Source organism: Mustela nigripes, chromosome 5 (assembly GCF_022355385.1).
Source record: "Mustela nigripes isolate SB6536 chromosome 5, MUSNIG.SB6536, whole genome shotgun sequence".
Taxonomy (NCBI): Eukaryota; Metazoa; Chordata; class Mammalia; order Carnivora; family Mustelidae; genus Mustela; species Mustela nigripes.
The window spans coordinates 19683303-19709516 of NC_081561.1; the positions used below are offsets into that span (position 1 = coordinate 19683303).

Consider the following 26214-nt stretch of genomic DNA (forward strand, 5'->3'; position numbering starts at 1 on the left):
GCCTCACCATTCATCAGTAGCCTTTAATAAATTACTTAGTCTCATTCTGCCTCAGTTTCTTCATCTGTAAAAGAAGGGCAATAAAAATGCAGACTTTATGAAGTTGATAAAAGGATTAAAAGTGCTTTCATATATGCAAAGCGCTTAAAACAGTGCCTTTCACATAGTAAGCATTGTGCAACTATTAGCTGACTATTCATTACTCCGTCGTCCAGAATGTTATATTTTTAAGACTGGGTTCTTGGTAAGATTTTTTTTTAAAGATTTTATTCATTTATTTGATAGACAGAGATCACAAATAGACAGTGACGCAGGCAGAGAGAGAGGGGGAAGCAGGCTCCCTGCTGAGCAGAGAGCCCAATGTGGGGCTCGATCTAACGACCCTGGGATCATGACCTGAGCCAAAGGCAGAGGTTTTAACCCACTGAGCTACCCAGGTGCCCCGGAAAGATTTTTTTATACAGTGTATACAAATTGAACACTTAAACATGAATGTTTATTAGACTGGAAATAGAGGGGGAATATTCGGGAAAATACAATAAGGGTTTTTAACACTTGTTAACAGGTTCTGAAGCGAACCAGCTTTCACTCGTGTTGGCAGTCAGGGAGCTTCCCTAGAAATGGACTTATGAAGCCAAGCTAGAATGTTTTTCTCTTGAAAAATCTTAACATGAACCAGTTTTCACTATTTAATCTAGAAAATAAAAATGTCCAATAGGATAGGAGATATTTGGGACTATAAGAAAGGATTTTCCTATACGATCTATTGAAAAACAGGAAAGTGAACATTTGAGGTTCGGCAAGGAATGTACTCTGGGAAATGCTAATATACAGCATTTCCTATTGTTTATTTTGTACTATTTGGGAGCTGTGGGCACTTGGGTACCTAGCTTTATTGATAAGATTTGCATAAACAGTCTAACGTGTGTGTCTTGGTTGATTTTTTTAAAACAAAGGAAACATTCCATACCTTGATGTCTGCCTATGTGACACTGGCCTGCTGGGGAGCCAGAGGCGGCTTACGATTTACCTGTGCCTCCTTTAGATGGTAGCTTCCTTGGGGTATGACCTATGCATACCTCTGCCTCTTGGAAAGGAAGTTTCTCAGCGGGCATATAGCGGGCATATTGCTCAACTCAAAAATATTATTCTTTAATGTTCCTATTCTAGTTCTTACATTTACATGATTCCCTTCATCTGAGACACAAAATCCCTTTTCTGTCCTCATGTTTCTGAAAACAGCCTAACAGTTCTTTAAAAAGAATTGAATTCTCTATTTAAAGGGCGGTAGCTTTTAATCACTCCCTCTTGTCCCAATAAAGAAAGAGTTGTTGCCAAATCAAGAGGGAGTTGGACAGTCTTTCGAGGAAAGAAGGGGTAATATGTATGAAGGGGAGCGTGCACTAAACCTTGAGGCCCCAGTGGGAAAAGCTTTTCTTCCAGGAGGTGTGGGAAGGGTGGGCAGCCAGTGCCTGGCCATTAAGGACCTGCTGGTTCACTCATTTTATCTCTGATAGATACACGGTATTTGTCTTGGCCTTGCTTTAGTTAGTGAGCTCCAAAAGCTAGAGATAGGCGGTTGAATTTTACTTGGATTATTTTAATGCTAATTAGAGTTGAAATATTCAAATTTGGAGAATTTGTTGAAATGAAAATAGTGGGTAATTGCATAAATGCTGAGGCATTACTTTTCCATTTCAATTTAAAAGCCTCCTTTCTCTTCATTATATAATTACTCACACCATTATTTGACCCAAACAATTTGTTATTTTCCCACACAGGTTAGACAGTTATCTGAATTTAGCCTTCTAGTTTTAACACAGTTGAAATATAATATTTTTCTTTTTTTTCGCAGAATGTTTTGACCCGTGTTAGAACAATACCTTTTATCCCCGGCGCCAAAATGTGGCACCTGTTATAGGTTTATGGAATTAGCTTTGGCTAGTGTTTCCTGTGAAATTTCTCCCCGGCAGACGTCAGCCTCCAGGGCCAGTGAGGAAGCAGAAACAATAAGCTTTCTTTGCTGACAGGTCTTTACTTTTTAATATATTCTGAGTTCTCCGAATCAGGGGTTGTTGTCCTTGCTGTTCGGGTTAGTGTGGAAGGTGGGGTTACTTTAGGGGAGTAACCCCCCGCCCCCCAGCTCAGTCTTCCTTCCATGTGTTGTCCTTTAGAGTATTTGGAAGTGGAGTTCTAGTGTTCCTTGATTTGATAGCAGTAAGTGTTAACTGTTGAGCCACAGGAAGTAAATAAATGGTATTTCTGATATCATCATGTAAATTTGGCTTCAGCTCAGGAGGATAAGAATAGTACTATTGTTTACAAATCCACATTCTTTGGTTCTGTGGTTGTAGTTGGTAATGGGGCCCCCATATTTGTACGTAAGCAGCCCAAAGAAAAAACCAAAACCCAAACCAAAACAAAGCAATAACAACAAAAATCCCCTCCAAAATGTAGAGAACATTTAGCGGTGGAAGAAGGGGAAACTGTGTGTGTGTGTGTATGTGTGTGTGTGTTTGTTCTTTATATACAAATATACATCTACTTGGTTATATATATATTTTTAAAAGAGTGTGTGTTATTGCTTTTTGACTTTAGGTGTATTGGGGATATGCTCTACATGGCAGAATTATATTTTAAGGGATAAGTCAAAAATGTTTATTTCTTACAAATACATATGCCTTAATCTGATCACACATCACTGTATATAATGTATACACACAGTGCCTAAGTAAAGTCTACTGTGGTAGGAGATAAATAATTGCCTTCAGGAGCCCTCTTGTGTTGTTGTTGTTACCCCTCTCCCCACCCCCATCGTGGATACTCATAAGTTAATTCAAGTCTGTAACAGAGTCACTTTGTAGGGGTCCCCCGGCTCCCATGGCTCAGCTGTGTGTGCTTCCCTAGTCAGTAGAATTTGGTGGCTGCAGGTATCTTCAGTGGTCTCTTTGAACGGTGCAGATAATAGCTTCACATTAATCTTTTGTACTGCTGTTACTGTTTTAGAAAGCTAAAAATGGCATGGCATTGTAGGTGGAATAGAAGAAAAGTTTTGGAAAAGTATGTGCCTCACGGTTGACAGCATTTCATCATCTTCCACCACGCTATTTTGGTCAATACATTCAGAAAACAGTTGTTGCTGTTATGGGTGTGGGACCTTGTCTCCCAGGGAGTAAACCACTGGCTAGAAATAGAACAAGCTCAGAATCCAGCTGGAATTATTGTTACTTATTATATTTCTTCTGTGTATTAATTGGTATGTCATCTGACCCAGGCCACTATATTCAGCGATGCCTTTTTTTTTTCGCTTTTCTATTTTTTATCTGTGTATCTTCAGTTCTAAAGGTTATCATAGAAATGTAAGGAAACTTAGGTGGATGCTATTGAATCATCTGCAGCAATGGTTTCTGTAGACCTTGATGGATTTTTGCTGGTCTCTGGTGAAATATAAAGAAAATACAGTGAATTTTTCCTGCAGCTAAATATTTGATTCTTTATCATGATATTCCTCCTATTTTGGTGTTGAAATGGGCTCTTTTTAAGTAAGATAATGACAGAACAGGGTAATTTGACTTATGTTTTTTAATGTCTTTACTTGGCAAAATGAAAAGTTGACGCCCAATTTGGTAGGGCAGGTGTAAGTGTGTGCATTTTAAAGTTGATGTCTCTTGACATCTCAAGGTCTGGAACTGCTGATGGAAAATGTACATTGAATACGGATGGTCTTTGATGAATACTTAGGCCCTTTGATTTCTCTTACTGGCTAGTGTATTTGACATAGTATCCACATTGCGTTGTGCTTATATTCTGTGTATGGTCTCTGGCCAAATCCTTCTAGTCTCTAAGCTGCCGTTTCCTGTTCCCAGCTGCCTGACCTTGAAGACAGGAAAGCAGCTCATCTGCTTTCGTCTGGCAAGATCTATGTGGTCTTGCGTCTTCTCCATTCCTGGTTTCCCTTTCCCCACCTCACTGTATCTTACTGGATTTGTTTCCAAGAAGATCCAGTTATAAATGCCAGCCGGCCTTTTATGGCTCTGTAACCAGGGACTGACTTGACAGCCGGTCTGGTTTATTATGAAATCACCAATAGCTTTGGGAATGGATACTCTAGTAGTGTACATGCACTGTGTAGGATTTTATGACACTCAGTAAAATGAGTAAAATAATGCCTGTTCCCTAAGTAAATTGTCAACCACTAAGAGAATTAAACACACAATCATGTATTCTTCATTTTGTTGTTGTGGTAAAATACACATAATACAAATTTTATCATCTGAACTTTTTACATGTACAGTTCAGTCGTATTAAACACATTCACATTTTTGTGCAATCATCGCAACATCCATTCCCATAATTCTTTTCACCCTGTGAAATGAGACTCTGGACCCCTTAAACAATAACTTCACATTCTTCCCTCCCCACAGCTGCTGGCAGTGCTGTTCTGCTTTCTGCCTCTGAATTTGGCTACTCTGAGTACCTCATATAAATGGACTCCACATAGCATTTGTTTTTTTTTTGTGATTGGCTTATTTCATTTAGTAGATTGTCTTCAAAACTCATACACATCTTAGCACATCGCAGAATTTTCGTTCTTTCTAAGGGTGGATAGTAATAGTCCAGTGTGTTTTCCTTGTCCTTTCATTGGTCAGTGGCCATTGGGTTGATTCCACATTTTGGCTATCGTAAATAATGTTGCTGTTACAGATAACGGGTGTATAAATATCTCCTCGAGACTTGCTTTCACTTCTTTGGCATATATACCTAGAAGTGAAATTCCTAGATCCTAGAAGTAGAATTGTGGGTAAATTCTACTTTTTTAATTTTTGGAGGAACTGCTATACTGTTTTCCACCCCGGCTGCACCATTTTACATTCTTATCAACAGTGCACGAGGGGTCCTGTTTCTCTATATATTTGCCAACACTTAATGTTTCCTGTGTTTTTTTTTTTTTTAACCAATCTAATGGGTGTGAGATGACATTTTATTGTAGTTTTGATTTGCATTTCCCTAATGAGTAGTCATATTGGGTATATTTTCACGTGCTTATTGGACATTTGTATATCTTTGGAGAAATGTCGGTTCAAGTCCTTTGCCAATATCTGAATTGGGTTGTTTTGTTGTTGTTGAGTTTTAGGAGTTCTCTGTAATTCGTTAATCTCTTATCAAATATATGATTTACAATTTTTTTCTGATTATGTGGGTTACCTTTTTACTCTGTTGAAAGTATCTTATGGCGAAAGAAATTTTTAATTTTTCTTAAATCCAGTTTGTTTGTTTTTTTGTTTTCTTGCCTGTGCCTTTGGTATCATATCCAAGAAATAATTGCCAAATCCAAGGTCATGAAGCTTTTATCGTATGTTTTCTTCTAAGAGTTTCGTTGTTTTAGGTCTCACGTTTAGCTTTTTGGTGCATTTTTGCGTTAATTTTTTTATATGGTGTCAGGAAAGGGTCAACCTTCATTATTTTGTATGTGGATATCTGGTTTTCTCAGCATCGTTTGTTGAAAAGAATGTCCTTATCTCATTGAATGGCTTGGCACCCTTGAGGAAATCATTTGAACATGTATGTGTGAGTTTATTTCTGGGTTCTCCATTTTATTGCACTGGCTTATAGGTCTGTGTTGTGCTAATACCAAACTATTTTTGATAAGTAGTGCTTTGCAATAAGTTTTGAAATCAGTAGTGTGAATTCTTTAGTTTTATTCCTTCTCAAGATTGCTTTGGCTATTTGGTGTCCCCTGAGATCCACCCCCCTTGCAAAAAACATCTTTGGGATTTTGATAGGGATTGCCTTGAATTTGTATACCACATTGGGTAGTACTGACATTTTAACAATATTTATCCAATCTGTCATCATGCAGTATGTTTCCATTATGTCTTTTTCAGTTTCTTTCAGCAAAATTCTGTAGTTTTTATTATATAAGTCTTTCACTTTGATCAAGTTAATTCCTAAATATTTTATTCTTTCTGATGTGGTTGTAAACAAAATTGTTTTTATAATTTTCTTTTCAGATTTTTCATTGTTTATGTTTAGAAATGCAGCTGATTTTTATATATTGACTCTTGTTCATGATACTTTCCTGGGTTTATTCATTCTTACAGTGTATTTTAGGGTATATTTTTAGGATTTCCTGCATAGATGATCATATCATCTGTAAACAGATGATTTTACTTCTTCCTTTCCAATTTGGATGCCTTTTGTTTCTTTAACCTGCCTAATTGCTCATGCTAGAACTTCCAGAACTATGTTGAACAGGTAAAAGTGAGCATCCTTGCCTTGTTCCTGATTGTAAAGGGAAAGCTTTCAATTTTTTACCTTGACTGTTATCCTCACTGTTTTTCACATATGGCTTTTATTGTGCCGAGGAAGTTTTCTTCTGTTTCTAGTTTATTGATAGTTTTCATTAAGAAAGATGTTGAATTTTGTCAAATGCTTTTTCTGCATCAGTTGGGATGATCATGTGTTATTCTTTCTCCATAATTCTGTTGATATGGCATATTACATGGATTGATTTTTTTAAAAAAGATTTTATCTGAGAAAAAGAATAAGAGAGCATGAGTTGGGGGGAGAGGCAGAGGGAGAGGGAGAAGCAGACTCCCCACTGAGCAGGGAGCCTGACTCTGGCTGGATCCCAGCACCCTGGGATTGTGAACTGAACTGAAGGCAGATGCTCCCCCCCCCCCCAATTTCTTTTCAGTGTTCCAGAATTCATTGTTTATGTACCACACCCAGTGTTCCATATAATACGTGCCCTCCATAATACCCACCACCAGGCTCACCTAACCTCCCACCTCCCACCCCTTCAAAACCCTCATGAGAGTCTCTCATGGTTCATCTCCCCCTCCAATTTCCCCCGACTCCCTTCTCCTCTCCATCTCCCCATGTCCTCCATGTTATTTCTTATGCTCCACAAATAAGTGAAATCATATGGTAATTGACTCTCTCTGCTTGACTTATTTCACTCAGCATTATCTCTTCCAGTCCTGTCCATGTTGCTACAAAAGTTGGGTATTCATCCTTTCTGATGGAGGCATAACACTCTATAGTGTATATGGACCACATCTTCCTCATCCATTCATCTGTTGAAGGGCATCTTGGTTCTTTCCAGTTTGGCGACTGTGGCCATTGCTGCTATGAGCATTGGGGGTACATATCGCCCTTCTTTTCACTACATCTGTATTTTGGGGTGTAAATACCCAGTAGTGCAATTGCAGGGTCATAGGAGAGCCCTATTTTTAATTTCTTAAGGAATCGCCACATTGTTTTCCAAAGTGGCTGTACCAATTTATATTCCCACCAACAGTGTAAGAGGGTTCCCCTTTCTCCACATCCTCTCCAACACACGTTGTTTACTATATTGTTAATTTTGACCATTGTAAGGTGGTATCTCAATGTGTTTTAGATTTGAATCTCCCTGATGGCTAGTGATGATGAACATTTTTTCATGTGTCTGATAGCCATTTGTAGGTCTTCTTTGGATAAGTGTCTGTTCATGTTTTCTGCCCATTTTTGGACATGATTATCTGTTTTATGTGTGTTGAGTTTGAGGAGTTCTTTATAGATCCTGGATATCAGCCCTTTGTCTGTATTGTCATTTGCGAATATCTTCTCTCATTCCATGGGTTGCCTCTTTGTTTTGTTGACTATTTCCTTTGCTGTGCAGAAGCTTTTGATCTTGATGAAGTTCCCAAAATACATTTTTGCTTTTGTTTCCTTTTCCTTTGGAGACATGTCTTGAAAGAATTTGCTGTGGCTGATGTTGAAGAGGTTACTGCCTGTGTTCTCCTCTAGGATTCAGATGGATTCCTGCCTCACATTGAGGTCTTTTATCCATTTCGAGTTTATCTTTGTGTATGTTGTAAGAGAATGGTCGAGTTTCATTCTGCTACACACAGCTGTCCATTTTTTCCAACACCATTTATTGAAGAGACTGTCTTTTTTCCCACTGTATATTTTTTCCTGCTTTGTCGAAGATTATTTGACCATAGAGTTGAGGGTCCATATCTGGGCTCTCTACTCTGTTCCACTGGTCTATGTGTCTGTTTTTGTTGAAGGCAGATGCTTAACCAACTGAGCCACCCAGGTGGGATTAGATGATTTTCATATGCTGAAATATAGATTGATTTTCATATGCTGAAATATTCTTACAGTACAAGAATAAATCCCACTTGATTTTAAGTAATCTCTAGAACTAGTGTGGGGCTCGAACTCACCACCCCGACGTCAGGAGTCATGTGCTCTACCCACAGAGCCAGCCAGACACCCCAATCCCACTTGATTTTAATGCATAATCCTTTTACTATGCTAATGAGATGTGTTTGCTAGTATTTTGTTGAGGATTTTGCATCCATGTTCATAAGGGATATTGGTCGGTAATTTTTCTTGTGCCATTGTCTGGCTTTACTATCAAGGTAATGCTGCCCTTCTAGAGTACGTTAAGAAGTGTTCCCTTCTTTTCAAGTTTTTGGAAAACTTTGAGAAAGATTGGTATTGCTCTCCAGTGAAGCCATCAGGTTCCAGGCTTTTCTTTGTTAGGAGATTTTTGATTTCTAATTCAAGCTGTTTAGTCGTTATAGACCTATTTAGATTCCCTGTTACTTCAAGACTTGCTTTTGGTAAGTTTTGTGTTTTCAGGAATTTGTCCATTTCAAATAGGTTATCCAGTTTGTTGGTATACCATTGTTCATTGTACTCTCTTATAATCCTGTGTATTTCTTTAGACTTGGTAGTAATGTCCCACTTTCATTTCTGATTGTAGTAATTTGAGTGTTTTTTTCCTCAGGCCATGTAACTAAAGGTTTGTCTGTTTTGTGGATCTTTTCAGAACCAGCTTTTTAAAAATTTTCTCTGGTGTTTTTCTGTTCTCTATTTCACTTATCCCTTCTCACTTCCTTATTATTTCCTTCTCCTAGCTTTGGTTTTAGTTTCTTCTTCTTTTTCTCTTTTCCTAAGTTACCAAGTTGAGTGTTGATGTAAGATATTTCTTTTTTTTTTTATTTTTAGCTTTTTAAAAGATTTTATTTATTCATTTGCCAGACAGAGATCACAAGTAGGCAGAGAGGCAGGCAGAGAGAGAGAGAGGAAAGCAGGCTCCCTGCTGAGCAGAGAGCCCGATGTGGGGCTCGATCCCAGGACCCTGGGACCATGACCTGAGCCGAAGGCAGAGGCTTAACCCACTGAGCCACCCAGGTGCCCCAAGATCTTTCTTTTAAAATGAGAAAAGTGTTTATAGTTATAAATTTTCTTCTTAGTACTGTTTTTTCTGCATCCTGTAAATTTTGGTGTGGGGTTATTTTAGTTTGCCTTCATCAGTGAGTATGTTCTTTGATCCATTGGTTGTTTAAAAAATGTGTTGTTTAATTCCCAGTTTTGTGAATTTTTGTATTCTGATTTCTGACTTCATTTTTTGTGTTCAGAGAAGATACTTTTAATCTATGGAGACTTAATTTGTGTCCTAACACACGGTCTGTCCTGGAATATGTGCCATGTGTATTCTGCTGCTGTTGGGTAGAATGTTCTGTCACCTCTAGATGGTTCAGTATATTGCTTAGGTTTTCTGTGCCTGCTTTCCTTCTTTCTTGTTGTTCTGTTCATTATTGAGAGGGTTTTAAAGTAACTACTGTTATAAAACTACTTCTTTTTTGAATTCTGTCAGTTTTTGCTTCATATTTTGATGGTTTGTCATTAGTGTGTAAATATTTATACGTGTTATATCTTCTTTTGTTATTAGATCTTTTATCAATTTATAATGTGTTTCTTTGTCTTTCATTACATTCTTTGATTTAATGCCTGTTGTGTGTGATATTAATATAACAACCACTGTTCTCTTTTGGTAATAAGTGCTTGCAATATCTTGTTCCATCATTTTACTCTCAACCTATTTGTGTCTTTAGATCTAAAGTGAGTCTCTTATGGACAGCATATTGTTGAAGCTTGTGTTTTATCCATTCTGCCAGCCTGGAGAGTTTAATTCATTTGCATTTAATTACTGATAAGGAGGGACTGACTTCTGTCTTTGCGCTGTTTTCTGTATGCCTTATAAAGCTTTGCCCCTAATTTACTGCATTCTTGTTTTCCTTTGCATTTAGTCGATTTTTTATAATGAATTTTTTTTTTTTAAGATTTTATTTATTTATTTTGACAGAGAGAGAGAGAGAGCACAAGTAGGCAGAGCGGCTGGCAGAGGGAGAAGGAGAAGGGAGAAGCAGGCTCTCTGCTGAGTGGGGAGCCCGACATGGGGCTCCATCACAGGACTCTGGGATCATGACCTGAGCCGAAGGCAGGGGCTTAACCCACTGAGCCACCCAGGCGCCCCTATAGTGAAAGTTTTAAGTAACTTTCTCATTTCCTTGTGTTTATATTTTGTAGCTGTTTTCATTATGGTTACCATGGGGTTACCTATAACATTCTAAAGTTCTAATACTAATTTGAATGTGTACCAACTTAATGTCAGTAAGCATAAAACCTGTGCTCCTTTTCAGCTCATTTCCCTGTGTTTTGTTATTGATGCTGAATCCTTATAGTAAATGTTTCATTTTGATTCTTGTACTTCTCAGCTCCGAACTTTTTTTTGTGCTTTCTGTTCTTTTATTTCCATTTTTTCATTGATTGTTCTCTTGATTTCCACATTTTTTGGTTAGTTCTTTGAGCATCGTTAAGACAGCTGTTTTAAAGTCTTTTTTTTTTTTTTTAAGATTTTATTTATTTATTTATTTGACACAGAGAGAGAGAGAGAGAGAGATCGAGAGCACAGGTAGGTAGAGAGGCAAGCAGAGAGAGAGAGAGAGAGAGAGAGAAAAGCAGGCTCCCTGCTGAGTAGATAGCCCGATGCGGGACTCCATCCCAGGACCCCGAGATCATGACCTTAGCCAAAGGAGCGGCTTAACCTACTGAGCCACCCAGGTGCCCCTAAAGTCTTTTTCTAGTAGATCTGCCATAGGACTTTTATGGGGACAGTTTCTGTTGACATATTTTTTTTCCTTTGAAAGGGACATACTTTCCTTTTTCTTTGTATGTCTTGTGATTTTTTTTTTTTCCCAACAACTGACAGTTGAATCTAATAATGTGGTAATTCAGGAAATGAGAGTCTCCCCCTTCACAGGTTTCGCTAGATTTTGTTATTATGTATTTTTTAATTGTTGTATGCTTTGTTTTTGGTTAGGATTAGCCTGAAATATGAACGTAAGATCTTCTTGGGTCTCTTCTGATCCTTTTTTTGGGCATATCTGGTCACTTTCTAATTTTGCTCATATGTGCAGTTGTTTTTGAGTGTCCTAATTAATACCTGGGCTCCCTAAAAAAACAGCGAAAAATGAAGGGATAGGTGGGATGCTGGCCCTTTAAATCTCCTCGCAGTCATTTCAGCTAGAGAGACAGAGACTTTTAACAGTGTGGGCAGGTGCATCAGTGGCGGTCACCTCTTCATTTTGAGCGTCTGTGATAAGAAGTAGCAATCAGAGCATCATTCCTGATACTCTGAGGGCAAGGTCCTTTTTGCCCACCCTACCACCCGCATTCCATGTGTAAGCTGCTGTCGAACACATGGCTGGGGTAAAGCATGAGTAGGAAGGGTAGCTGCTCCTGTGCTAAGAACTGAAATTACCCAAAAGTTGCCATTCAGATCTTCCCCTGTAAGTTGCAAGCTGTTAGCAGACACCAGGGTTCCAAAATTGTTACATCAGACAGACTCTGGGGGTGCAGTGAGAACACCCTTTCCTGGAGCTTCCCAGTCCACCATCTCCTAGGATCCTCCCCACCCATCATATGTTCTTACACACAGTATGTTGCATCTTAAGGGAGGTAAAGTACAATCAGTGATAAAGGAGTTTCAGATAAGATAGATGCATTTTGGGGGACTCTTGGCTGGCTCAGTTGGAACCAACCCCAGGTTGGATGTAGAGTTTAGTTAAAAAAAAAAAAAGAAAGAAAAAGCTAGATTCATTTTTTATTGAGCTGCCTATGTAACCTTGGGTAAATTTCTTAATCTTTTTCAACTTCAGTTTCCTCTCTGAAAGTTAGTGTAAAAATGCTGGTATCAGGATTTCTGTGAGGCTGAATGAAGTCGTGGAAAGCAACCACCTTTTACTATTGTTAGCAACCCTCTCTACCCAAACCAGGTGATTTTAAAGGTGTGGTGCTTTTTACACAAGATTGATGGGTAGTGATGATAAAGGTAATTTGTTTTAGCTAAAAGGAATGGGAAGTAAGGATATAGAGCTTATATATGTTAGAACATCTTTTTGAAGCAAAGGGTGTGGCCCTGTAGCTAATGGAGGTAGAAGAAAATCGAGTTGGCAGTTGTGTTTGAATTCAGTGTAAGTAGGAGAAAGTTTGGCTGCTGCTAAGCTCCCTCCTTCTTTCCCTCCTTTCCTTTCTTTTTCCAAAGGAAAAGCAACTTCGGAAAGGTAGCAGTTGAAGAGAGAGGCCATAATTGTTTGAATAAGGTCTTGGAGTTGGGGACAGAAGATGGAATTGGTGACCCCAGTGGAGAGATTCAGTCTAGGTTGGAGGCTTCCTGACCACAGGAAACTTAAGGGTTTAGAACTGTATTTTGTTAGTTTTTAAGGAAGTCATTTTTTCTTTGCTTGGTCAGGATTTTGAGCTTGGCAAACAGGTATTATGTTATCATTTGAAGATCTAATCAGATCCTGATGATAGGAGGATCTCTTACATTTGCTTAAAAGATCAAAAGGCTTTTCCTGGAAATACTTTTAAAACCAAGATCAGGACTCACAATAGGCTATGCACAGCCAAGTCTGGCACAGCCTGTCCTGTGTGAACCTTTTGTTTCTCGAGGAGTTTTTTGTTTTGTTTTGTTTTGGTTTGGTTAGCTTCATTTTCCTTCGATATGGAAGAACATGGCGAGTGCTACAGCATGATTTTTGTAAAGTTTAGCTCTGTAAAGGGGCTTATTATTTGGTAAGGTTGAAGCTTTGAGGAGCATTGTACTTTGTCAATTGATTAAAAATAAATATGGATTGAATTATGTGGACAAAACTGAATATGCTATTTTAACGTGTTAATGTCTGAGTCCCCAATAGTATTTTTGGGTATTTAAATATATTTTTGACCCTAAAACACAGAGAGAAACAGAGTTCTGAGTCACGTAAGCATTTTTTCCTTCCCCATAAAAAACGGTGTCAGTATGGTGAATTTTTTAGAAGTATAACTCTGATTTTTAAATTATTTCAGAACTTGTGATATTTAAAGATGCTCTTTAAAAGAAAAAAACTGAATATGTTAAAACTTTTAGTTTTCATTTGCTTTCTGTGGCTTAGGTATTAAATTTGACATTTTGTTATGCATTTGAGCCCTTTGAAATATTTTAATTTGTGAAAATTGTTATTTCATCTCTCTGGCTTCTGTAACTGAAAAATATTCTGCCACAGATGCTTTTTAAGACTTACGAGTTACACTGCTTAACTGGATGCTGAATCTCTCTTTGCTTTTGAGGTGTTTAGTTCCTTGTCGGCCTGTGGCCCCGGGACATCCTTACACAGAGTGGTAGGTGGGGTGTGCTCGCTTCGTTCTTCTTTCAGAACAGGTGAGGGCTTTTCAGGATTTTCCTTCTTCCTCAGAGTTTCACAGCATCTCTTTTTGGTTGCAACAGTCAACCTTCAAAGATCTTTTGTTTTCTGACGGTTGAAGAAATTGGCTTGATGTTCCTACTACCAGACAATTATTTAATTGTTTACAGATAACCGAAAGTATCTCATAAAGGTTTCTATGATGAATCCCTTTATTTTGTTAGAAGCTTGTCATGTCGAAATAATTGGTTATTGTAATTCCTGTTGGTGGAGGGAATTGTTTTCAACCTAAATGTCATCAAAAACTCATTCTTTCTTTTTTGATTTTGTTGTACCTATTTTTCCTGTGAATTGTAACTGATTTCTCTCTTTTTTAAATGTAAGGCTTAGCAGATTTAATGCTTGAAATTGTGTTGTTACAACATGCTTGAAGAAATACACTGTATAGAAATCTTCACTTTATCAAAATAATGTGTTTTGATAACTGCAGATAAGGATGAACCTATCTTTTTTTTTTTTTTAAGATTTTATTTATTTATTTGACAGAGAGAGATCACAAGTAGGCAGAGAGGCAGGCAGAGAGAGAGGAGGAAGCAGGTTCCCTGCTGAGCAGAGAGCCCCATGTGGGGCTCGATCACAGGACTCTGAGATCATGACCTGAGCCGAAGGCAGAGGCTTTAACCCACTGAGCCACCCAGGCTCAGTATACCTGGAACAGGATAATGCATAATTATTTCTTTATAGAATTGTTTAGAACAGTCACATTAAACAGTGGCCAACAGTTACTAATCAGTTACTAGGTATAGACACTGTTCTAAATACTTTACATGTGTTCATTCATTCATTCATATTACAAATGTTTCAAATACATGTTTCCCTTCACTTCCTCTGTTTTCCTTCCCCTCTTCAGTCTAGTGTCCCTCAAGATAGTTCCTTTTAAGAAATAGCCCAAGTCAGAAATAGTAGTAGCTTTTATTAAGATTGTCTGCTTAATTTATGGAACTCTCCATTGGTAATGGAAATAAGAGAAAAAGGTCAGGAGACTTGAAGTAGTTTCAGGAGGCAAAGAGAGCAGATTCTCTGCAAGAGTGCTGATCTACCCTGAGTGACAGCTGCCCATCATAAGGGGATATTATAGATGGAGGAATGGTAGGGCTTGCTGCATTGAACCTTACCATGGTGCCTGAGAAGGGCAGAGAGAACCTGAGAAATAGAATTTAAAGATTTTTTTTTTTTAAATTTGACAGAGCGAGAGATATAAGCAGGCAGAGCAGCAGAGGGAGAGGGAGAAGCAGGCTCCCCACTGAGCAGGGAGCCTGGGATCATGACCTGAGAGCCAAAAGCAGTCGCTTAACCAACTGAGCCACCTAGGTGCCTCACGGAGCAACAGAATTTAAAAAGATATGGTATATCAAATGAGATGACATATTTTTCCCCAGAGCCAGCAAGAAGATGAAAAACAATTTGTAAAGAAGGGTGAAATAACTTGGGGCTAGTGGATAGAAAAGAAACTTAGTCTTAGATTTCTAAAGAATAAAGGCGAAAAACACATGCTTTAGACAACTAACTTCATATATGGGATGCTAGTACTGGTCATATCTTTGAATCCAGATGCTACATTACTTGTATCTCATGTCAGATCATTGACTAGTTTATTATTTGCATTTGTATGTTACTAGGGTGTTTGACACACATTTATTTTGGGGAGTCAGATTGTATGGAAATAGCATGAACTTTGAAATTTGGCAGGCCTGGATTTGAACCTCAACTACATGTCTTGAGCAAGCTACTTACTCAACTACCCCCCCGCCCATTTTTAGTGAGATATAATTGACATATCACATTGTATAAGTTCAGAGTATACAACATAATGATTTATGTCTATATCGTGAAATGCTCACCACAGTAAGTTTAGTAAACAGATTTCCCTGCACATGATTAACATTTTTTTCTTGTGATAGGAACTTTGAAAATCTAGCTCTCAGAAATTTTCAAATATAAGATACAGTGTTGGTAATTATAACCATGCTGTATATTACATTCCCAGAACATAACTATGCTTGTAACTAGAAGTTTCTACCTTTAGATTTCGTTCACCCATTTCCCATCCCCACTCCTTACTTCGGGCAACCACCAGTCTCTTCTCTGTTTTTATGAATTTGTTTGTAGATCTCATCACCTTTTTGTAGATCTCACATTTGTTTGTAGATCTTCACAAAATGAAGTCATACACACTTTGTGTTTCTCTGACTTATTTCACGTAGCGTAATAAAGCCCTCAGCCCACCCATGTTGTTGGAAATGGATGTTCTTTTTTATGGATGAATAATGTTCCGTTGTGTATGTGTGGATACGTGCACATGCTACCATAGTTTTGTTCATCTACTAACTGTTGGACAGACTGAAGTGGTTTCTTTGTCTTGGCTTTGGTAAATAATGCACTGACAATGCAGACATCTGAGATTGTGATTTCCTTTCTTTTGGATATATATACTCAGAAGTGGAATTGCTGGATCATATGCGTGTTGTATTTTTAACTTTTGGCAGAACCTCCATACTGTTTTTGGTAGTGGCTGTGCCACTGTATATCACCACCAACAGTGGTCAGCTGTTCCCTCTCTTTTCTCTACATCCTTACCAACACTTGTTATCTTTTGTCTTTTTGATGATCGCCTTCATAACAGGTGTGAAGTGATATCTCATTGTGGTTCTGATTTACATTTCCTTGATGACTGATAATGTTGAACCCTTTTTCATGTACCTGTTGGCCATTTGTATGTCTTCTTTGGAGATGACTATTTTGATTCTTTGGCCTTTTTTTTTTTTTTTTAAGATTTTACTTATTTATTTGACAGAGAGAAATCACAAGTAGATGGAGAGGCAGGCAGAGAGAGAGAGAGAGAGAGAGGGAAGCAGGCTCCCCGCTGAGCAGAGAGCCCGATGCAGGACTCGATCCCAGGACCCTGAGATCATGACCTGAGCCGAAGGCAGCGGCTTAACCCACTGAGCCACCCAGGCGTCCCTCTTTGGCCATTTTTAAATTGGGTTATTTGTTTGTTTGTTTTCGCTGTTGAGTTCCTTATATATTTTGAGTATAAAGTCCTTATTGGATATTAGGAATTTCTTATTATGGAATAATAATCAAATATATGAATCACTTATTATATTATGAATTAGATGTGTGGTTTGAAAATATTTTCTCCCAATCCATAGGTTGTGTTTTCATTTTGTCTTTCACTTCTTTTGCTGTGAAGAAGCTTTTTAGTTTGATGTGTCCTATTTGCTTACTTTTTATTTTGTTGCTGTGCTTTAAGGTGTCACATCTGAAAAATCATTGCCAAGACCCTTGTCAAGGAATTTTCTTCCTGTGTTTTCTTCTAGAACTTTTATGGTTTTTGGTATTACATTTAAATCTTTAAACCATTTCAAATTAATTCTTGTGAATGGCATAAGACAGTGATCTAGTTTCATTCTTTTGCAAGAGAACTTCCAGTTTTCCTAAACCATTTCAAATTAATTCTTGTGAATGGCATAAGACAGTGATCTAGTTTCATTCTTTTGCAAGAAAACTTTCAGTTTTTCTGGCAGCATTTATTGAATAGACCAATCTTTTCCCCACTGAATACTCTTGGCTCCTTTGTCAAATATTACTTGAGTGTATACACATAGGTTTGTTTCTGGGTTCTTAATTCTCTTCCACTTGTCTATTTGCTTTTAAGTCAGTACCATACTGTTTTGATCACCGTAGCTTTGTAATATTGTGTGAAATCGGGAAATGTGATGCTTCCTGTGTTGTTCCCATTTCTCGGTACTGTTTTGGCTATTATTAAGAGTATTTTGTAGTTCCAGACAAATTGTAAGATTATTTTCTCTATTTCTGTAAAAAATGCCATTGGAATCTTGATAGGGATTGTATGAGTCTATAGACATCTTTGAGTAGTATGGAAGTTTTAACAATATTAAATCTTCCAATCCCTGAGCATGGACTGTTTCTCCAATTATTTGTATCTTCTTCAGTTTCTTTCATCATTGCCTTATTATTTTCAGTGTAGAGGTTTTTACCTCCTTGGTTAAAAATGTTCTTATGGGGGCCCGTGGGTGGTTCAGTGGGTTAAAGCCTCTGCCTTCAGCTCGGGTCATGATCCCAGGGTTCTGGGATCGAGCCCCGCATCAGGCTCTCTGCTCATCAGGGAGCCTGCTTCCTCCTCTCTCTCTGCCTACTTGTGATCTCTGTCTGTCAAATTTAAAAAAAAAAAAAAACAAAAAAAAAAAACTTAAAGAAAATGTTCTTATGTATTTTACTGTTTTTGGTGTTATTGTAAGGGAGTTTATTTCTTTTTCAGATAAATTGTTAGTGTATAGAAATACTATTGTTTTTTCGTTTTGTTGTTGTTTGGTTTTTTTGTTTTGTTTTGTTTTTGTATGTTGATTTGGTATCTTCTGCCTTTACTGAATTCATTGATTAGATCTAACAGGTTTTTGGCGGAATTTTTAGGATTTCTTATGGATAAGATCTTGTCATCTATAATGATGCCTCCATGGCTCAATCTGTTAAACATCTGCCTTGGGCTCCGGTCATGATCCCAGAGACCTGCTTCTCCTTCTCCCCCCACTGCTTGTGCTCCCTCTCTCTCTCTTGCTGTCTTTTTTTCTCTCTCAAATAAATAAAATCTTTAAAAAAAAAATCATGTCATCTGCAAACATTACTTTACTTCTTCTCTGATTAAGATGCCTTTTGTTTATTTTTCTTATCTAATGCCTCTGGCCAGGACTTACATGAGTGTGATTGAATAGAAATGGGAAGAGTAGATGCCTTTGTTCTGTTTTTGATCTTGGAGAAAAAGCTGTGACCCTTACACCATTGAGTCTGATGTTAGCTGAGGGTTTGTCCTGTATGGTCTTTATTTTCTCATGGTACAGTATTCTGCAACCAGTTGGTTGAGTGTTCTTATTATGACTGGACGTTGAATTTTGTCAGATAGTTTTTCTGTATCTGTTGAGACGAACATGTGATTTTTGTCCTCAATTCTATTAATGTGTTGTATTACACTTCTTCATCTGTGTATGTTGAACCACCCTTGTTTCTCAGGGATGAATTCCACTTGACCGTGGTATATGATTCTTCCAGTAGTATGCTGTTGAATTTCGTTTGCTAGTATTCTATTGCAATTTTTGCATCTGTATTCATGAGGAATATTTACATGTAGTTCTCTTGTCTTACAGTGTCCTTATCTGGCTTTGCTATCAGGATAATAATAGCCTTATAAAATGAGTTTGAGAGCATTCCCTCCTCTTCTGGTTTTTGGAAGAGTTTGAAAAGTATTGGTATTCATTCTTTTTAAAATGTTTGACAAAAATCATCAGTAAAACTCTATCCAGTCCTGTGCTTCCACAGTGGGATATATGGTTCAGTCTCTTCACTCATTATTGATCTATTCAGATTTTCTATTTCTTCATGACTTAATATTTGTAGGTTGTATGTTTTTAGGAATTCGTGCATTTCTTCTAGATTTCTTCTACATTACCTACTATGAACAGCTCTGTAGCTTATATCTTCTTGTATTTCTCTGGTGTCAGGTGAAGATCAGACATTCTGAAGTAGATTCTTCATCTGTAAGACGGGGATAATAACACTGAACTCTAGAATGATGAATGAGATAACAGGTATAAAACATCCAGAATAGTGTCTGATACTCAGTCAAAACTAAACAAAAGTGAGTTATCCTCTCAGAGAGAGGCCCGCAACATTTTTCTCCTTTCCCTTCTTATGAAACAGATTGAAATTGAGAAGAGAAGACCTTTAACAACCGGGAGACTAGAATTTGTGCTCCTAAGAGAGAGATCACAATCTGTGTTTTATCTTATCTTAAAAAAATGAACACAGCTTAGGAAGAAAAGAATGATAGTTTTTTAAAGTTATGTGGTTGGGTAAACAGTAAAAATCATTTGAAAATATATGTGTTACTTAAAAGTGCCATGCAGAAATTATGAGAAATGAAGCATTGCAGAGCGCCTGGGTGGCTCAGTTGGCTAAGCGTCTGCCTTCAGCTCAGGTCATGATCCTGGAGTCCTGGGATCGAGCCCCACATCAGGCTCCCTGCTCAGCCGGGAGTCTGCTCCCTCTCCTCTCTTCCTGCTCATACTGTCTTTCTCTCTCCCTCTCTCTCTCTCAAATGAGTAAATAAAATCTAAAAAAAAAAAAAATAGAAATTAAACATTGCATATTTGGCCGCTGAGTACGGTGATTCATATGTATCTCATAGTCACATATTAGCAAAATTACACATTGGTCAGGTTCAGTTATTAAAAGTTCATTTTTTTCTCATTTTGAAATTTTAAAGCATTTATATTATAATGGTGTTTTAAAACCTTGCTGTTCATTTTAGCAGTTGAATCAGTGAAGAGTTACTTCCTTGTTTGGTTTTGTTCAGTGTGGTTGAGCCTTTTTGGCATAGGACTGTTCTATTATGTTGTAACTATTTTTTTTATATTAACAAAATCTATTTAAATGATATTTAAAAATTATGAGAGTAGAGCCAATATTTTAGTTTTTCAAAGATAATTCTTTATTATGTCTACAGACAGTTGGGAAATCTGTTTTTTTATTTTTCAAAATGAATGTCATTTTCCTTGTTTACTTTCTCTAATGGAATCCTATAGAGTATTAATTGGATTTGTTTTAATGTATTTTTTCTGACTTCAGCAGTGAAAAATGTTATCTGAAAATTTCTCAGGGTATATTTTGTTATGAGAATGCTATGCTGCCTGTTTATTCTTATATCATTAGTTGAAAGTTGAATGAATATGCTTTATTATTTCTAAGCAATACAGTATACATAAGCAATACTAAATTTCTACTTTTATAGTGACCAAGCAATGTCAGTGGCTTAGAAAAAAATGCCGATCTTGAATTTGTTTTGATTACTTAATCAGTGTAAGCATTTATAAACTTTGTTCCTCATCGCTATGTTCATTTGGAGATAATACTGTGTGATTTGTGCAATTATTTTTGAATAGTTGAAGCTTAAAAAGAATTGCACGTTGTAAATTTCTGTGTCTTGTGGAAATAAAGTAAGTATGAAGTATGATGGATGGATACTAGTTTTTCATTTTTTCTCATTTCAAGTGGCACGTGTTATAAATTAACATCTTGTTGTATGTTTTAGGTCTTTTCCCATGTTAGGTGTGTACTATCTTTTTTAAAAATTTGAGCCCCATTTATTGCCTCATTTGAACAGGTGCCTCAATGCTTGTACCTACTGCAAAACTAAACACGCCAGAGGAAATTTGGCCAGTTACCCAATAGAAGAACTAGTAGAAAGAGCCAAACAGTCTTTTCAAGGTAAGATTTTCTAGAATTATGTGCGATTTTAGCCTTCTAAATAAATTATAATATTCTTCTAAATAACCCTTCACTTTAAATATATGATGCTGCTTTAGCTTTCTGGAGAGTTTATAAATATTTTAGCCTAAATAGCAGAAATGTTACCAGATTCAACCAACCAGGTTCTAGTGTTCCTGTTACTCTTCTTTTACTACTTTTCCATCTTCCATTTTCCTATGATGTATTTTGAACTTTATCACCCATTGTCACTTCATAGAAAAGACAAAAAATAAAAAATAAAAATGAAATCCATGACCGTCTAATGTGCATGAAGACTTTTGTGGACTGAGCAAACTACTTTTCAAGATTTCTAACTCTTTCTTTGGTAATTTTTGGACATTTGGAATGTAGAGTGAATAAGTATTTCCAGGAGCCTTGAAAAAGGTAGATTTTACTATTGATCAATAAAGATCACCCTGAAAAAAAAAAAAAATTCACCCTCTTTATCTGCAGAACTGTGGACCAGCAAAGAGTGGTACGGGTAAAGAGACCTGATGAGAATAACTCTTTGTGTAGGTGGCCAGCTGCTTCCAAATCATCACTTGCTGGAAAATGTGATTGTTTAGGTATCTCTCAGCATATAATGAGACTTATCTTTAATGTGAGTCACAGTTGTGTTGACACTAACTGCTTAAACCATAGACTTTCTCTTTTGTCTTTGTTTATAATATGTGTGTATAACATTGGTGTGTCTTTACACCTAACATGATATAATCTATTGTCTCATAATCTTGCGGGTTAATAGTTATTGGCAATGTACTTGTCCTTTTAGCGAGTAACTTGGAGTGCAACTTTCAGTACTTCACACCCTAGAAGTGATAGTATGAGTTCTGAACACGTTTCTTTATTTAATCTGTGAAAGCCTTTATCAACATGAATTTGGAATGCTCTCCATAATAGAAAGAAAAGTACCTTGATTGATTTATGAACACCTCCCAACAAATTTGTTCTATTTTTACAACCTGAGTTCAGTCCCTTCCTTCATTCACATCCAGCTTATATTGAACAAGAAACAAGAGATGCTCATTGACTCCTGCCGGCATTCTGTTTTAGAGCCAGGTAATTATCTAATATGAAGAACAGTCTGAGTGATTGTCTTTTGTACAACATGACTACATTAAGCCGTGTTCAGAAAGGGCATACATTTGCACAGAAACCTCATCTATTTGAAAAATGATGCCTTTCCTGGCATTCTAAATTGGTGTTTATTTTTCCATATATCTGTCAGAAAATGGGGATATTAAAACTCTATGATCTATCCACCAAACACTGCAAATTGGTAGGAGTATGAATTAGTTCTTTCGAAGTACTTTTCCAACATTATGCATTTCTCTTCACAGCTAAATGTAAGTCTTAAAACATCTTCTCACTTGACTCTGAAAATTTATTTTAAAGGTCTAAAACTGATAAATCATCATCTAGGAAGTGAAGGTATTCTCTTCGCTCCCTTATATCTATCTTCACCTATAACCTCTCCTAACATTTTGATGTGATTGCTTCACCACTTAGTATGGACACATTGATTGATTGATTTTTATTTAGATTCAGTTAATTATCATATAGTGTATTATTAGTTCCTGAGGTAGAGTTCAGTGACTCATCAGTCTTGTATAATACCCAGTGCTCATTACATCACGTGCCCTCCTTAATTGGACACATTTATGTATTACGCTTGACTTGAGGCAAAACCAGAAAGGAATAATCAGTTTTTATAAACTGATTGTAGATTTTTTTTCCTAAAGATATCCAACTTAGTTCTCTGACTTATGTTACTTATCTTTAGAAATGCCCTCTGAGCAGCGGAAGTACAGAGTGTGACTTCGTTCAGACTTTATTGTCACTTAGCATCGTCATAGCCAAAGTGGGTTGGGCCACTTAAGGTGAATGTTACAAAGACTGTATCTGAGGTCAGCAGCGATGTAGCATTTGTTTACTCACAGAGAAAGCACTCAAAGAGATTGGGTTAGTATTGCTTTCATCATCATGAGCGTGTGTTTGGGTATGTGTGTGTAGGTGTGTTGCCTTTTTATTCCTGACCCTGGAATGTTGGCTGTGTAACTTCCATTGTCTTGGTATCTGTGTATCAGAGGAGCTGAAACCAATTGCTACTTTTTGGACTGGTGAGCTCATTTGATTCTGGTATGGTAGTGTTACTAAAATATTGAGGTCGTAACTTCCTAGGCAAGGCAGGATGGTTAGGAGAACTTAAAGTAGTTAGGTATTCAATGTTCTTTGCCATAGGAGGGTTTGAATATGAAAAGTGTTCTGCTGCTGACCAGCCACGCCAGTCTGAAGAAGGTACTTGCCCCCTCCAGGCCTTGGTTTCCTTGTTACTGTGACGTTTCCTATTCTTTGTTGTTAGAATTTGAGATAACTTACAGGAAGTAATTGGCTGTGTTCTTCTTATGAAGAAGACATGCTACTTAAACTGAAGGAATTTAAGTGAATCCAAGAAGTCTAATTTTTAAAAAAAATTTTTTTTTATTTTTTATAAATCTAATTTTGAGGGAAAATATTGACACATCTGTAATAGACATTAAGGAATAGAGTCAAATGACAACTTTTCTTTTGATGCTAAAACATATTTTAGGACTCTGTAGATAGAAACTATTTGGTGTGACTATTACCTTTCATTCTCTTAATTTGAGAAAAGCAAATTTGTGCTGAGAATGGCCGTATACTCTTTTTCCACTATAGGAGGTACCTGTTGATAGCTTACATTTTAAAGGGATTGAGTTCATTTTCTTTTTTTCTGCAAAATACATTGGGATGTTACTGATCTTACAGATTTTCTATATGTGAACTTTTAAAATTGTGAAGAATAATTATGAAGGTAAATAGAAGAAATTCTCTCTTATCTCTGTGATTTTTGCGTATTTAATTCTAAATAATTCAGGTGTTAGGAATATCCTTTGAGCTAGAAACCCTTAAATTCTGCGTGATACCATTATTATTAAATGGCCGTATAATTAATAATAAACAATGTGGTTCTTCGAAAGGCTGCTTTAAGATGAAGACCCTTTTAAATATGTTTCCAATAAATTTGATGAGAGCTACTCTGTCTGTGGAAGTTAATTTCCCATCCTGAAAAGTCATTTCCTTTCTTTTTCTTAAAGTTTTTGATGACTTTGTGTCAGAAATACCAAATGACTTTCAAAAACTCTGTACCAGTTGTAGAATGGGGATAGAACCCAGATTGCCTGGCCTATGATAGAATAAGAGCACAATTTCTTTTTGAATAGCATATTTATGAAACATTTTATATTCATATAAATTTATTTCATAGTGGTCTAATGATTGGAGAGGCTAAGGGCTGACCCAAAGGGAAGGAAGCATTCAGAAGAGATCCTGAAATAATCATGGAATCATTCTGAATGTACAGTGGATTCCCAAAGCACCAAAAATATACTGACTATACATTCAGCTGCCAAAAATGAGGGAGCTCATTAAATTTTGAATGGATCGCATTAAAATAAAAATTATTTACATTTTTAAATAGAAATTTTAGTTTGCCATTTACAAAAATACATGCATATATATGTGTATAATATACATATTAATACATTAATATGTACATTACATTAATATGTACAATACATTAATACATATGTAATATGTATGTATCTAGTTTATAGTTAGTTGATTTCCTTGCCTTTTTCCCCCCTTTTTCTCTCAACTCAGTCCCCTTGACCTTTTCACTTTCTCAATGTGTTCATCATTTTTGTGGCCAGTCCTGAACGTGAGTATAAGATTTATCACGTAACTTGAGTTTCTTCTCTCATTGTTCTAACAGCCTGTGGGGAAACTTTCCCCCTACCTCCTCACCTCTGCCGAGATTCCGGTTTTAAAAATTCCTCAGCATCGTGGTGTTCGGGGACCAGGGTTTGACATGGTTGCATTTTAGATATCTAGAAAAACATGTCAGGCTGTGACCAGGACTTTGTTGGGGCCAGAATGAATTTACAAGCTAGTGTTTTCTAGGATATTTGTATTGATTTTTCTCTAGCAGCTAATCAATCAGTTTCAGTTGTATAAGTGATGGAGCAAACCTTTCTAAGTGTGCTGGGTGAGTGGTGTGGAAACAGCACCTTTCACTGCTGCCTCTGGAATCAAAATGTAGAGATGATGGATGAGCTATTTTTATAGTGATTGTGTGCTTTTCTAGATCTCATTTGTGTGTTGCTACTTTTTTCTCCCTCATGAATCTGAAAACCCTTGCAGGGTAAGTGGCATAAACCGGTTATGGAAAGGTAAATAAATTAAGGTGAAATATTCAGAGCAGGGAGAGAGTTTCTTGGTGTTGAGTGATTTTAGTATTAATGTTGAAATGTTAAAAAAACGAATTCTGTTTTATTTGAGACTTGCAAAGTTGCTGTTTTTTGTGTGTAAGATTAATTATGGAATGCATCTAGAAGACATTACCTCCTGACCTTTTATGTAGGGAAGGACATGAGCAGTGTTTGATTTTTGGATGTATGAACTTGGATCGTCGAGTTCTACAGTTTGTATCAAGCCGCATTTGACTCATCATTGTGAGCAGTGATGGCTGCATATTGAGTCTGATCTGAGACTGGAAAGGAGACCAATAGCTACATCCTGTTAATTTCCATGGCAGTTATTTAAATGTCTCATTGACTCCTAGTTTCATTTGTGCTGTGTTGACACAGAGAAATTTCTTTCTTCTATAGGATTAATAATTTAATTTAAGTGTTTGTTATATACTGTCAACTTCCAAGGAGGATTTTAGGCAGCTTACATTAAAGGGTTGTGCATGTGGGTACCTGTGTGGCTCAGTCGTTAGGCGTCTGCCTTCAGCTCAGGTCATGATCCCGGGGTCCTAGGATCAAGCCTGGCATCTGGCTCCCTGCTCAGCAGGAAGCCTGCTTCTCCTTCTCCCTCTGCCCCTGCTTGTGTTCCCTCTCTCACGGTTTCTCTCTCAGATAAATAAATAAAATCTTTAAAAAAAAAAAAAAAGAAATACAAGATTGTGCATGTAATGGACCCTGAAAATAAAAGTGCTATAAAATGTTGTATTATGTTTGCAAAGCGGAAAGATAATTTTACAAACTGGTGAATCCTGGCTCTAGAGAAGAATAAGGGAACACAGCGGTTTATATACTTTGATATGAGCGTGTAAAAGGAAGTGTATAGTTTATAATGAGTCAGGTACATGTTTCGAGGCTGTAGACACTAAGAAGAATTATTTTCCTTTCATAAGAGACATTGAATAATGTAATAAAAAATATATAAAATATATTAAAATACTACATATAAAATATAAATATAACATATAAAATACATATTA

At 36.9% G+C, this 26214-nt stretch overlaps 1 protein-coding gene across 3 annotated transcripts in view; it reads left to right on the forward strand.

Moving 5' to 3' along the window:
• CDKAL1 (CDK5 regulatory subunit associated protein 1 like 1) overlaps positions 1-26214 on the forward strand; it is a 634401-nt gene that overhangs the window by 274084 nt on the left and 334103 nt on the right. For all 3 annotated transcript variants that reach the window (XM_059399529.1, XM_059399532.1, XM_059399531.1), the window contains one exon: positions 20764-20867. In XM_059399529.1, coding sequence (XP_059255512.1) covers positions 20764-20867 — 104 coding nt within the window. The remainder of the gene's footprint in view (positions 1-20763; positions 20868-26214) is intronic.